Source organism: Hemitrygon akajei, chromosome 32 (assembly GCF_048418815.1).
Source record: "Hemitrygon akajei chromosome 32, sHemAka1.3, whole genome shotgun sequence".
Lineage (NCBI taxonomy): Eukaryota > Metazoa > Chordata > Chondrichthyes > Myliobatiformes > Dasyatidae > Hemitrygon > Hemitrygon akajei.
In genome coordinates, this window is record NC_133155.1 from 7,010,356 (window position 1) to 7,025,380 (window position 15,025).

The 15,025-nt window shown below is 39.7% G+C and overlaps 2 protein-coding genes across 3 annotated transcripts in view; both read right to left on the bottom strand.

Annotated features, from left to right (window-relative positions):
• LOC140719717 (AT-rich interactive domain-containing protein 1A-like) overlaps positions 1 to 15,025 on the bottom strand; it is a 121,109-nt gene that overhangs the window by 38,109 nt on the left and 67,975 nt on the right. For both annotated transcript variants that reach the window (XM_073034529.1, XM_073034528.1), the window contains exons 5-6: positions 2,631 to 2,871; positions 2,401 to 2,490 (exon numbers count right to left, since the gene is read on the bottom strand). In XM_073034529.1, the coding sequence (XP_072890630.1) occupies positions 2,401 to 2,490; positions 2,631 to 2,871 (331 nt within the window). The remainder of the gene's footprint in view (positions 1 to 2,400; positions 2,491 to 2,630; positions 2,872 to 15,025) is intronic.
• Positions 15,004 to 15,025, bottom strand: part of gpn2 (GPN-loop GTPase 2) — a 189,367-nt gene continuing 189,345 nt past the window's right edge. Inside the window, exon 7 of the mRNA XM_073034537.1 lies at positions 15,004 to 15,014. The gene's annotated coding sequence lies outside the window, so the exon portion shown is untranslated. The remainder of the gene's footprint in view (positions 15,015 to 15,025) is intronic.

Genomic DNA, 15,025 nt, shown 5'->3' on the forward strand with positions numbered 1-15,025 from the left:
AATGATCTCATACGAGGCTCTGAAGACAATTGATATGTTGGAATTTGAGAGGATGTTTCTCCTGTTGGCTTTTTTAGAACTAGGAATTTCGTTTCAGCATAAGTGGTTGCCAACTTAAGATGGAGATCAGGAAGAATTTCTTCTCTCAAAAGACTTGAATCTTAAGAAGTTTTTTCACTGCTCTCAGGGACAGAATCAATGATTACGCTCATGATGCAACGATTGGAATGCTAAATACAAGGTTAAGGAAGCTGGGGAGAGAGCAAGAAGTGCCGTGGAATCCAAAACTGGATCAAATTTTGATCTTACTGGATAGTGAAAAGAATTCAAGAAGCCGTTTGTCTTATCCTTGCTCCTATTTCTAATGCCGTGTTAGCAAATGAAGATGCTTATGCCAAGGACAATGTTCTAAGAGTCGTTGCAGCTTCATCCTGGGGCTAAATTAATCAGTTTCTAACAATCATATGTTTCATTTGTGTCTACATCAATTACAGCTATTGGAGAGATTCTCTCTCAATTCCCATAAAGCTTTATTTTGTTAAAGCTCTCTGAAGCCACACTGTGAAATGAGGTTGGGCATTAAACTGTTCCCAAGACTGTGCCTTAACTGCTGCCACAACATTTCACACAGACAGCAGTCAATGTCAAGAACTCCAAGAGATACTTCCTCCAACCTGATGCTTATCAGTCTGAGCTAGTCAGCAAATGAAACAGCATAATTAGCAGTGGAGGAATCTGGGGTATTGAAAGGGAAGCAACTGTGCCAGGTGGCTTCCTGCAAATACTGTGAGATACTTCTCTAACTGAAGACACTAAACCCTGTCTGTCACAGTAGAATATCTGCAAAGTAAAATGATTCAAGTGAATATTCTTTTTGGTACTGGTTAACATTGCATGGGTTAAGTTTTCTTTTCCTCATAGTGTCCTCAGTGGTATGAAGGTTTTAGACAAGGTGCTGGTACGAGTTAATCATATTATTAGGGATTCACACAGTTTAAACCAGACAGGACTATTTGTGAATCAATGTCTTTTTGACATTACAGATACTTTATTGTAACAGTACAATACAGTCTGAGTTCTACAGCACAGAGATGTCCTCTCTGGCCCAACTCATCCACAACTGTGATGCCCATCTATGCTATGCCAACATTAGGCCCGTATCCCCCTACTACTTTCTTCTCCAGATGTCTGTGCAAAAGTCTTTTAAGCCACATAATGGTATCCACCTCTATCACTTCCTCTGACAGCTTATTCCATATGACGGCTATCCTCGGTGTTGCAATTCAGATTAATTTACTTATCATGTGTGCATTGAAACATACTGTGAAATGCGTTATTTGCGTAATAACCAACACAGCTGGGGGCAGCTCACAAGTACCACCACACAATTAAGCAGCAAAACAGCATCCTACAATGTTCAGCAGAACAGAGAACATCAACAGCAAAACAAGCCCCTTTCTCCCTTCCCACTTTAAAACTATGCCCACTACTTTTAGATTACCCTTTCTAGGAAAATGACCAACTACATACCCAGTTTATGCCCCTCTACGAGGTCACCCTCAACGTTTTGTTCCTGTGAGAAACAACCCCAGTTGTAACTCTCTCATTACAAGGAAAACTGTCTATTCCAGGCAACACCCCAGCAAATCTCTTCTACAACTTTACTAATGCTGCAACATTCCTCTTGTAGTGTGACAGTGTGGCCTGACCAATGTCTTGTACAGCTGCAACATTACATCCCAACTCTCATACTTAATACTTCAGCCTATGAACCAAGCATGCTGAACATGTTCTTTGCAACCTCGTCCACCTGTGTCAAGGTCTAAAAAAATCCAGATTTCACTTAGCTAATTAATCAAAATTCCTGAATGATATGATGGGATTTGAACAATTCTCAATTGTTGGCCCAGACTTGTAGATGACTAGGCTACCAGCTTAACTGCCAAGCACAGTTCGCTCTACAGCATAAGCTTGTTCCATACCACACCACACCAGACAGGTTGTCAGCTTGGTGCTTACTTAGCTGTCAGGTCTCAGTAGCTCAGGCAAGGACCAATACACTTTTGAAAGAAATGGCTAATAGTTGAGAGAACATAGGGAAGGAAAATCAGTACAATGAAGGTTTGGATCAGTGACTCAATAAGCTATACTGCAAGCACTTATAATTAGAACTCAAAGCTAGCAGGTAGCAGTCAGTGATAGCAGCTAAAACTGCACTATAACACAACCTTACAACTTGAGTAGAAAGATTTGGTGAGAAAATAAAAATCCTTTCAACCTTAATACATATTTTTAAAACTATTTCCTTGTAGTACCCAAGATGACAGTGTTGGCATACTTAACAATTTTATCCATATTGTTCAGCCTCATTTTCAGCAAATGAACTGGCTCTGAACTCACCTCGGTCCTGCCCCATTGCAGATGGATTCATGGTTGGGTGAAGAATTCCATCAGATTGTCCACTTGAAGGGCGGGGTGGCATCTGATTACCTGGAACGTAAAGATTTTACAAATTACCTGTTATTCAAAGTAAGAGGTATCACAACAACTTGTGGTGGTTACAGAATTAGAATTACGGGGAGGGAAGATTTTGAAGGAAAAACCAGCAACAGGCGCATACACACACATACCTGGTACAGCTGCTGGGGACAATGGCCCAGACCTGGACTGTGTTACACTAGCTGGCGATCCTACAGGTGAAGGTGATGGGCCACGGATTCCAGGCAGATGTGGGGAAGTATGAGGAGAGAATGGTGACTGCGCAGGGTTACTTTGTTCTCCTTGACTGCTGGAGATTCCAGATGTACTCACACCAGGGCTCAATGCCCCTTCTGTCCCGGTTGGCAAATCATCAATGGAACCCGACAGATCCTAAAATCCCAAAAGCACCATTAGTACACCTATACTTGTAACAGCTTTTCATCAAATAATCATAAACTTCTATGAACATGGTATCTTTAAAAATATTTGTCACATGTACATCAAAATACAGTGAAATGTGCTACTCACATCAACAACCAACACACCTGCCAAATGTCACCATGCTTCCAGCACCATCATAGCATGTCCATAACTTACTAACCCTAACCCGTATATCTTTAGAATGTGGAGCAAACCAACAGTCATGGGGAGAACGTACAAACATCTTAGAGACAGCGGCAGGAATTGAACCCTGATCTTAGATTGGTGCTGCAAAGCGTTGTGCTAACCACTACATTACCGGGCCACCTTTTAGTTGAGCTGTGAGAAGAAAAAGGCTAGACTGCGCATAATGAACATTTTTTTAATTACACAAAATGCAAGGAAGTTGTATTAATGATTGCAAGTAATAATCAGAACATCTTTACTGACATCTCCTTCAATCCTTGTTCTTTCTAAGCACATTTCTAGTCATCAGCTTAACTAGTAGAAAATTGTTAATCACAAAAATGAGACAATTTGCAGATGCTGGAAATCCAAAGCAACTCTCTCAAAATGCTGGAGGAACTCAGCAGGTCAGGCAGCATCCATGGAAATGAATAAACAGTCAACGTTTCAGGCCAAGTCCCTTCTTCAAGAGGGAGCATTTTGTGTGTGTGGCTCAGAAAACTGTTAATGTTTATTTTGCAAAGATGCTCTACCAACCAAAATCCTTGATAACATTAGTATTGTTCCATGTTCACTGACTGAGACAGAGTCACGATTAGTTTGACATATTAGCAATATCAAAATAATTCAGATTAAGAGGCAGGAAGCAAACAATACAAAAAGAAACGTGCCGTGTTAGCATAGTGGTTAGCGTGACACTATTAGAACTTGGGGCAGAGGTCGGCATTCAATACTGGTACCCTCTATAAAGTGTCTCTGCACGTCCTCCCCGTGGAATGTGTGCGAGGGTTATCTCCAGGTGCTCAGGTTTCCTCCCACAGTCCAAAGACTAATCGGTCATTGTAAACTGCCCCAAGATTGGGTTAAATCGGGATTGCTGGGACTCACGGGGTACAGCGGCTTGAAGGGCCAGGACGGCCTATTCTGCATTGTACCGCTAAATATACAAATAAATTGTAATGACTGAAATAACTTAAATTGTTTAATTTAAAAAAATGTATTTACTTTAGGAAGTTGCTGCTGTACTTTAAATGCTAACTGTTTTCAGTTATCATTCAAAGGAGGGTGTGACAAATACAATGAAGAGTGTTTGGGGATGGAGTGGGGGGTGGGGAGGAGACTGGAAAGCAGTGGAAACCGAGGAAGGAGGAAGACAGCATTAGGGATAGCATGTTTAAAACATCACTGCTCAGCAGGGTATCCCATAATCTTCAATGAAGTAACGGTTATTGAAAAATCTTTAAAATTTGCCCAAGGAAATATATAAAAGTTAAACTTTCACTTAAAATTACAAGTCGAAAGTTGGGGTGGGGATGACAGGAGCAAACACAGTTATGAATAATCCTGCCACGTTTTAAGTATAGCCCTGGCTGGCACAGCCAGTCAGTCTGGGATTACCATCCTGTCAGGCATAATGACATCATCACATCACATTTAAATTACTGGAACTACTTTTTACTTGGTCTTTGAAAATGTCTTCAAAGCACTTGACAACAATTGAATAATTAGCTATCAGCTGGAGACAGGACAAGGGCCAGAGTTAAATCTCCTGTGTAGAAGTCCTACTACAATTACTTGTCAAAGACCTAGCATTGTTGTAAAAGGCAGATTTGATTGCCTTTTACAATTTTATTTTAACTCAAGAACAGAAGAGCTCTTACATCTCATAACGTACCCATTACTATACATAATTTGGACTGTGCTCTTAACATACAAAATTTCTTAAGGTATTAGTAACTCCCATCACCTGCAATCTCCCCAAAAGTCAATCAATCACTTCTCTGCACACAGCTCACTATCCACTATCAAGTTTAATATCACAAACTCAGAGGAAGGGCCCTGCATTAAAATTGTCCCAACACCTTCAAATCGTTATGTAGAACCATAACTGAGGACAATATCAGGCAAGCCCTCAATTGGCAAACTGAATCTCAGCAGCAGATTAAATCTGCTATAATAATGATGTAAGGAGGCTTCATCATTTTTTTTCTACAGGACATACACTCACTTCTAGTCACATGATTACTCCCTTCCCACAGACCCCACTAACAAACAGAGGCAAAAAATTTCCGAAGAAACAAAGAACATTAGGCTACATGAATTAACCTGGTGTGTTTTACACTACACTGGCTGCTTTTTGATCATCTTACAAAATGGTGGTTAAACAAGAGAAAATGGCAGCTGCAAAAGCATATCCTGTACGGAATGCTAAGGCAATCTAGCTTATCCTTGAGACCGAAACTACCACACTGAACCAATACAGAGGCAATAATGCATTATTCGTTAAAATTTAAACTGTTTGCTTCTCCTTAAATCAGCAGCATGGATACAGATAAAATACATTCACACAGAGTTAATATATAAGCATCCTAGAAATGAATACTGAAATATCATCCCAAAAAATACCACTGCCCTGCAGTGTTATATAAAACTGTTTTCACTATAAGCAAAGTTTACATTTAATACAAATATTGATAGCACTCATTCAGAATTTGCAATGTTAAAGGTACCACATTGAAATCAAAGAGACAGAAACACCCAGGATATTTATGCTGACACCAGCAGGAAATTGCATCAAGGGAATCTACTACTGACAAGACTTCACACACACATTCCATTAACCAGTGTCATACAACTTGACAAAAGAAGCCACTCCAAGAAAATAATTCCCACGCTTTCACATTAGTGTAATGGTCAACAGAAACAGCTGGCACATCCCAATCCCACACTGCTGACCTGGAGTGAGTGTCAGTTTCAGAGAGCCTCTCACTTACGTTAAAAAAAAAGGATTGCTCTTCCATCCTAATAATGCTCATTACTCAGCCAACATTTACATTTGTAAACAATAACAGTGTGAGTGGATTGGTTTGTCTCGCAGGCTTTCCATGTGCTTTCGATTTATTGCCCATCTGCCATTACCATCAAAATACTGGAAGCTATCCAAGTATTTCACACTGAATCTCACACTCCTGGCTGGCTCCCTAACAAAAGCCTTGAGCTTTCTTTTGAAATCCTGCCCAGTTTTATTTCAGGCTCTGACCTGATGAATGAGAGTTGAATACTCCAAGGAGTTTATTTATTCATTCATTTTTTTTAGGATGCTGTTGCTGCTGGCGAGGCCAGTATTTATTGCCCATCAGAAGGCCCTTCTTGGTAGTCGAGGTTATGGGTTTCAAAGATGCTGTCAGAGCAGCTTTAGCAAGTAATTGCAGGAAATTTTGTTGATAGTGCACATTGCAGCCATAGTGTGGCAGTCATGGAGGAAAATTAATTTTAGGGCCCGTGGATATGTTGCTAAACAAGCCAATTTGTCCTGAAAAGGATCAAATGTCTTAATTGTCGTTAGAGCTGCATTCATCTTTGCAAGATGAAACATTACCTTAAATTCCCGATGTGTGAATTTTATGTTGGAAAGGCTTTGAGCTGCCAAGTGAGTCACTCAGCACAGGATACATAGCTGTGCACTGAAACCGTTAAGGTGATAGCACCATGTACTCACTGCCACTTCCTACACAGTTCACCACACATGCTCATCCCTTATTGCAAGAGTGTACAATGATGCGTGCGTGCGCACACACACACACAATAACCGTGCTTTCTATACTCTTAAATAATCCTTAAAATTCAAATACTCCCTCCACCTGGATTAATAACCTGGTTTCCAACCAAATTTTAGACTACAGAAAGCCTAAGGCTAGACCTTTATTAATCCCACTCTCTCAGTGAAAACCTGTGCTTTTATAATCTAGCTTTCCCATTTCCCTCCATTTCTACTTTGACTGTTTAAATCAGCATTTTCAACTCATTACTAGAGTAGGAACGTCATCAATTCAAAACACTATTGTGACTGTGCAGATTTAAATCTAAACTCCAAAAGGTGGGCTACAATCTGACCCCATGAGCTTTGTACACTGGCATGTAATTGTATAACTGCTTCCACAATAGTGACCATCTATACAGAGTCTGTCCTCAGTAAAGTCATTACAAAACACATTTCAGAGATATCAATGTGCAGAGAAGGCTCCATAGCACACCCCACCTCTGTAAAACCTAGTTCTTCTAAGCAACAAACTGAAAGATTTGTGGGAGCAAACAGGTCTTGCACTAGAAGAATCTCTCAATCTACAATGTAAAAACATTCAAATTACAGAAGAGGTGGAGGCATCACTCAAGCTTGAATTTGTTAAGCGTTGCCTGGTCTTAACAGTGCAACTGAGACAAAATTAAGGAAATCAGAATGATTGAGTTCATTTTTAAAAGGAATACACTCCTGTGCTGGAGGTGGCCAATGCTTACAAACGAGACAACTGCTAATTAATGGCAAAAATCACACTGAGTCCATTTATTGCATTTTCATCTATTTCTGATTAATGCCAAACTTCACCCATCTTCCATAGCTTCACACCGCCATCCACCATCATCAAATGTCAAGAGGCAACAGTGCTGACTTTTCAGTGAAGGAAGTTCAGTCAAACTAACTGCAATCTCCCAAATCTCATTTCCTGAAAAAGGCAAATTATTGAATGCAGGTGCAGACTGATGACACATTTAAATTTAATCTCTTTGTGTCGTACTCATGTTAAATTCTCATGTTAAGAACATTATAAACCCTGTAGAACATTGTAAGGAGATGGGGATTTTTGATGAGAGTATAAACTCTGAAGGTGACACCTCTAACAATTTTATTAAATGACAAAGGCTCCTACTCACAGTTCTTGTGTTTCTATGAAGATTATCTTTGTCAGTTATCTAGTCACTGAGAGAATGTCTTATCACTGAATTTAGGTTGAGTTCCTTTTCGTGCCTTGTGTGATGCACTGGGTGGCATCCTTGCCATTTCTTTAGAGTATATGTTTTATTATAAGACCGAGTTGTTAACTCAACGCTCAACCCAATACGGATGGAAAGCATGCAAGGAGCCAGTCGGATTTGAACCTAGGACCACTTGCCTCAAGGCCCAGTGCAGATGCCACTACACCATCGGCTGGCTAATTGTATTTAGGTGCAAGGGTGCAAACATGGTCTATGGAGCTCAACAGTGATTGCTAAGTCAACTTGCTATGCTTCTCAAAGAAATAATTTATTAAGAGGGTTATTCTCTTCATAGCAAACCAGAAACATGAAGGACGCAAGACAGTAATGAACATTTTTCAGTAAAGATGCATTTGCTGATCTATAGTGAATACTACAAACCAAACCTGAAAAGCCCCTCCAAGAGGAACAGCCTATTCTAACTAGAACCTTATGTCAATCAATGAGCAATGGTTCTGACAGGGAAAGCAGGTGTGGGGTGGAGGAAACAATAGATTAATGCATTCTTGCAAAATAAATGAGCAGCCTGAACACATTAGGCACCTGATGACAGGGGAATAGGAACATCTGGGGTAATCCACGCAACTTAATAGGATTAAGACCTGCACTTATTTAGTTTAACTCAAGAAAATGGCAACATTCGCTTCTGCCCCCACTTCAATTACAATTGAGACTATTCAGTCCCCAAGGCACGAGTGAGTGGTTCAAGAATAACTTAAAGTACGCTTAATTCCATAGAACAATGGAATATTTTTGAGAGGAATGATCACAGTAATAGAATTGTGTCTACCTGGAACTCAAGAAAGGAACAAAATGAAGCCACTTTTTCATATTTAAAGAATATGGAAATATATAACTGGCAATTCTATACCCACATTGGCTATGGCAAATAAATAGGATATTTACATTTAAATAACTATAACCCTTAAATACTTGGCTCCTACTCCACTAGTTATGAGCTTGAGGAAGCAACTCTAATGATCATCATCTACGTGACATCATGCAGTATCAGTAGCCAAATTGCATAACAATTTATAGCTCAGAAATGGGCTTAGACATCTAAATGTTTAAAAATCTCAGAAAAAAATAGGTGGACAAAAAGACTGGAAAGGAGAGGGCATCAAAGAAATGAAAATGTATCTAATATATTACTTCAGACCTACTGAGAGCCTTAGTATTATCAGACTCAATCAAGGGAGAAATCTCATTGACCAGAAAAACTGTTTCATGTCTTAGCATCTGTGTAAGAACAGGTGCATGCATCCTTTTCCTTTCTGCGCTATCAAACAGAAAGATACAAGCTTGAAAAAATAGCACCGCATTTGCAAAATACAATTGCAGGTGTACTTCAAAGAGTTGTTTACAGTGGCTGTCACTAGACATCAGAACCTGACTGCATAAAAACCAGCAGAGGATGCCAGTCCAGTATTGAGGATATTGTACTTTCCTAAGTGTACCCTTTTGGATGAAATGTTAAAACAAGGGTTTGTCCGCTCTTCTTGATGGGAACAAATCCAAGGGCATTCACTGGTAACATCTGGGTGAAACTGAGATATTGCTGCAGACAGCCTTATGATCAGGAGTTGGTTCTCAGTAAATGAGTGTTATCATTTTGATTATGCTACAGCATAATGTAATAATGAAGAGACACTGCTTTACAAGCAATTTTCACTACAGATGCTATATACAAATATGTTCATTACCATTTAGTAATATCATAAGGATTATAGAACCAAAGATCAGAATGTGATTTTGAACTCTAAGAGTTGTCACAAAACGATTGTCAATTAACTCTATAGGTAGCCTCAAACTACAGATCACCTACATTCAACGTTAAACACACACACACACACGGTGCACTTCAGAAAATATGCCTGTGGTAACTCAAGAGTTTACAAGTTCAAAACCAACTTCTGAAAGCCATTTTATATTCCTTCATATAAAACAAACTTTTCCTGCCACTTCAAATGCACAGGACCCGATTTTTGTTCCTGCATACATCCTTTACAATGTCATGGAACAGAAAGTCAACATGAACCACTGGAGCTGAAGCCACCATGAAGCAGCTCAGTTTCCCTGCTGGCTAGACCTCAAGGTCAGGCAGCCAAGTACAAATCCACACTCCAAACCACCAGCCACAAAGGAACTACAGAGAATAAAGGGCTCCATCCTTGCGTCTAGCTCCTGCTTTCAACACCAACAAAACCTGCTTTTCAAAATGTTTATACCAAGCCGTTGTATGAAAATGAATTGGGGGGTGGGGGGAATAGACAACTTGCCCTCTTGAGCCTGCTCCGCCATTTCAGAAGAATGAGGGGAAATCTCAATGAAACTTATCAAATGGTGAAAGGCCTTGATAGAGCGGATATGGACTGGGTGGTTCTTTTGGTGAGTAAGTCTAAGACCAAAGGACACAGCCTCAAAATAGAGGGATGTCCATTTAGAATGGAGACGAGGAGAAATTTCTTTAGTGGTGAATCTGTGAAATTTTCTACTACTGACAACTGTAGAGACCAAGTCACTGGGTATATTTAAGACAGAGGTTTGACAGATACTTGATTTGTCGGGGCATGAAGGGATACAATGGGGAAGGCAGGAGATTGGGGCTGAGAGGGAAATACATCGATCAGTCGTGGTGAAATAGTGGAGGAGACTCAATGAGCCAAATGGCCTAATTCTGCTCCCATATCTTATAGTCACATTTGATGAGATCATGCTGGTCTGACTAGGAAAATAGTGCATTCAATAAGGTTATAAGATCATAAGCTCACAGTAACACTTTTCCTTTAGTTGTCCCTTTGAAAAAAGAATTCCAAAGGCTCAAAGCCCTCAGAAGAGAATTCTTGCCTTACCAGAAAAGGATAACTTATTTTAAACAATGACTTAGTTCCAGATGCTCCTATAAGAGGAAACATCCAAACATGATCCCTCAGGACCTTCATCAGTTCGATCAAGTCATTCCTTAGTCTTTTATATCTCAGGGAATACAAGTCTACCATCTCCAAACTTTTTTTTATAAGATAACAAATCCATTCCAGGCATCACCTAGTAAATCTTTGACTGAACTACTCCCAAAGCATAAATATACTTACTAACAGGGATGATCAACATTGCACTCAATACTCCAGGTATAGTCTCACCAATGCCCTACATAACTGAAGCACAAACTCCTCTACCAATTAATATCATTAGCTTTCTTAATTATTTCCTGCATCTCCACTAGAAGAATCATAGAATTGTACAAATCTTCTATGTAAATGCCTATCTGTGCTAACCCCATTTTCCTGTATTAGACCTATATCCTATCATTTTCTATTGGTGTACCTGCCTAGATGTCTGTTAAACACCAACTCTTCCTGCCTTTGCCATGACACATGGAAATTTAGCTTACATAAGAATGAAATGATGAAAGTTACACCAGGGCAGAACTCTCACAAGAGCAGTCAGGGTCTTGAGATGTTTTGTAGAACAAAGTAATGGTAGGGGGTACCAACATGGTTTTCTTAAGATGGCAACACAGGAAAGGCAAAGTAGCGCAGAAGCCATGTGGCATGCTTGCCATCATCAGTCAGAACACTGAGCACAAGACATGCTACAGCTATATAGGACACTGATAAAACTACACCCAGAATATTAGGTGCTTTAATAGTCGTCATACCATTACCAAAGGCAACGATGCTACCCGCATTTTGGAGGGCGTAAATTATGAGACAATAGATGGGCAGGACCACTCTCCCTTCAGTGAGGCTTATAGAAATCATAAAGGGCATAGGTAAGGTAGAAAATGTCTTTTTTAAACAATGTGGAAAAATCTAAAACTAGTGGCATAGACTTAAGGCAAGAGCAAAGATCTAAAACAAATTTAAGGGGCAAGATGTTCCACTTCGATCATGGTGGATATGGTAAAGGCAGGTACAATTACACCGTTTAAAAGACATTTGGGCAGGTTTATGGATAGGAAAATTTGAGGAGTATAGTCAAAGGCAACTCGCTTAGAAAGGCATGAACAGGTGCGGAGAGAGGGCCTGCTTCTGTGCTGTTTTACTCTACAACCTTGTCGAGCAGCTCATACATAAATCTAGGCCCTCTAATTTTAAATTTCGTACCCCAGGAAAAAGGCCATCTATCCTAGCTGCAGCTCTAAATCTCCTAAATTTTTAATAAGGTCATCCCTTGCTGTGAGAACAGATGCAGCCTTTCAAATCTATTCTTTTGCAACTAAAGCACTCCAATCAAGCTATCATTCTAGTAAATCTCTTCTGCATTTTCTAATGTTACTGAATTCTTCCTGTAGTATACAACACAACATCCCAACTCTAATACTCAAAGCTTCAGCCTATGAAGGCAAGCACACCAATGCCTTCATCGCTACCTTATCTACCTTTGTCACCATCTTCAGTCACCCCAAGGTGTCTTTGTACATCAACAATGCTAAAGGCAATGCCTTTTTCTGTACAAATCCTTACCAATATGTATTTTCCCAAAATGCATAACCTCACAAGTCTGGTTAACTGCTCAACTTCCCACCTGGTCAATATCCCTGAATCCAAAGGCAATCTTCTTCGAGACTTCCACCAATTTTTGGAAATCTACTAATCAGACCACCTACATTCTTGTACAAGGCATTTCAATAAACCACGTCAAGTCAGGAAAAAAAGACTCTTCATTATCACACTCTGCCTCTCAACACCAAGCCAATTTTGGATCTAGTTTGCCAATACATGTTAAGAAGGTTTTGGGACCTCAGATCCCAAACCCTTCCCTAACGTGTGGGACATTATCAAAAGAATACCCACGTTTTTCTCCATCTTCATCCACTCACTTATTTAAGAACCTTTGTTACCTCCACGTTTACCATTTCCACCACAATGCATGCCCCTTCCTCGTTCAAGTGAGATCCATTTCCCACTATGCAGCTCTTGTAACAAGTACCAGCTCTTTAACACACAAACCCTTTAGTGTTCATTTGAACATATAGCCTTGAATGGATGCAATAAGTACTAGAATATAAAAACAAGGATGTAATGCTGAGGCTGTAAAAGGCACCAGCGAGGCCTCACTTGGAGTATTGTGAGGAGTTTTCGGCACCTTATTTATGAAAGGATGCGCTGACTTTAGAGAGGGTTCAGAGGAGGTTCACAAGAATGATTTGAGGATTGAAAGGGCTATCGTATTAGCAGCGATTGAAGGCTCTGGGCCTGTACTTGCTGGAGTTCTGAAGAAGGAAGAAGATTGAAACCAATCAAATGCTGAAAGGCCTATTTAGAAGTAATGTTTCCCTTGGTGGGGAGTCTAGGACTAAAGGGGTGTCCATTTAGAACAGAGAGGAGGAGGAACTTCTTCAGCCAGACGGTGAAGAATCTGTGGAATTTGTTGCCACAGGTGGATATGGAGGCCAGGTCACTGGGTGTATTTAAGGTGGAGCTTGATAGGTTCATGATTAGTCAGGGCATGAAAGGTTACAGGGTGAAGGCAGGAAAACGGTTGAGAAGGAAATGGATCAGCCATGATGAAATGGCAGAGCAGACTTGATGGGCTGAATGGCCCAATTCTGCTCTTCTGTCTTATGGTATAACATTAAGTTGCCAGAGTATTCATAGATCTTAAAAGATTAAGCTGGTGTCAATTGGAGCTTTCACAGGTAAATAGAGATCTGGCGTCTAAAGGGATCAAGGATATAGCACGCCTGCATTAATGTAATTGGGCACAAATCAGCTATATTTGAGCTTTTAATTGTGGAACAAACTCAATGGAATAAACAGCTGCTAACTTCTTTGTTTACAAACAGTAAACTTGGTAAAAGCATCCATTCTTATTTCTTCTCATCATACTCTCCTGTCTGCTGACATCACACAAGTATAGCACACGTTCAAATGCCAAAAAGACCCATCTTTACAAATCAACCTCAATGTGTCTTGTATCAATTATAAATTAAACCAAAATTACAGCGACTTAAATTAATCTTAAAGTATGCATCTGCTGCCCAAGTCCTGACAAATCAAGAAATATCACCTTTATCACAATTTTAATTCAAATACAAAAATAACACTGAAATTGAAAATGAAAGGAATAAAGTACAGTCAGAAAAAGTTTAACATAGAAACATACACACTCTCCATCCACTTCCCTCCCCCCCCCCCCCCCCCACAACTTTGTTCCCCAATTCTTCCATTAAAGCCTGGCTGTTCATCCAGATGTAGAGTCTGTTTATATCCTCCCCCACTTTGATTCAAATCAGCCCTACTACGTTAAGCAAACCATTAATTTATGCAGCATTGCTATGATAAAATTCTTATGGAAACAATATGCAGCAACTATGCAAAATTTGCACATTGATTTCAGTATGTTTTTTTGGGTTTTTAAACCTGCATGTTGTCCACTAATAAAGCCAACCTGCTGATTAGTCAGTGCCTGATAACAGTGGGGCAAAATAAATTGGAAGCAACTGAAAATGGGGCAAAATTGAGTGCAATTATGCAAAACAATGTTTCCAAAGTTGCTCAACTCAAGACATTTTCACTTTTGCAATTGTGTCACAAGTAAATTTTGAGAACATCCTACAATACTCAACTAGGCACTAATGGCCTTGGAAAATGAAAACCAACAAGGCATCAAGTAGAACAAGAATAATTTAGGTGTGAAGCTTATTTCCTCAGAGATCACAAATAATTCTTGCTTCAACTCCTGTGGAGGTTTGAAAAAGCACTGTATGATTGATGAAATGCATTACTTGTTTAAATGCAAAGTTGCCTTTAAGCTAGTGTCTAGAAAGTGGCTGAGGTTTAATATTGCTGAAAACCAGAGCAAGCAGATTTCTAACATCACATGCTACCATGCATAATCCATACAATCAAATCACAGCAACCCATGTTCTCACTGATACTTTGATTTATCCATACTTATAGAAATCAAAAGTTATTTTCTGAAATATTTAAATAATCATAATTAACTAAATTTGTGAAACAAACAAAAACTGGAAAATAACTCAAAAATTAGAGCCTCGCTCATGGTCCGTTCCCAGAATCTTCTCCTAACTTGTGAGCAGGTCTGGATATATACCACATACAACAGGAATAAACAGAGCAACACTCCCTCCACTGGTGGCTCTCATCAATGATAGTTAAAA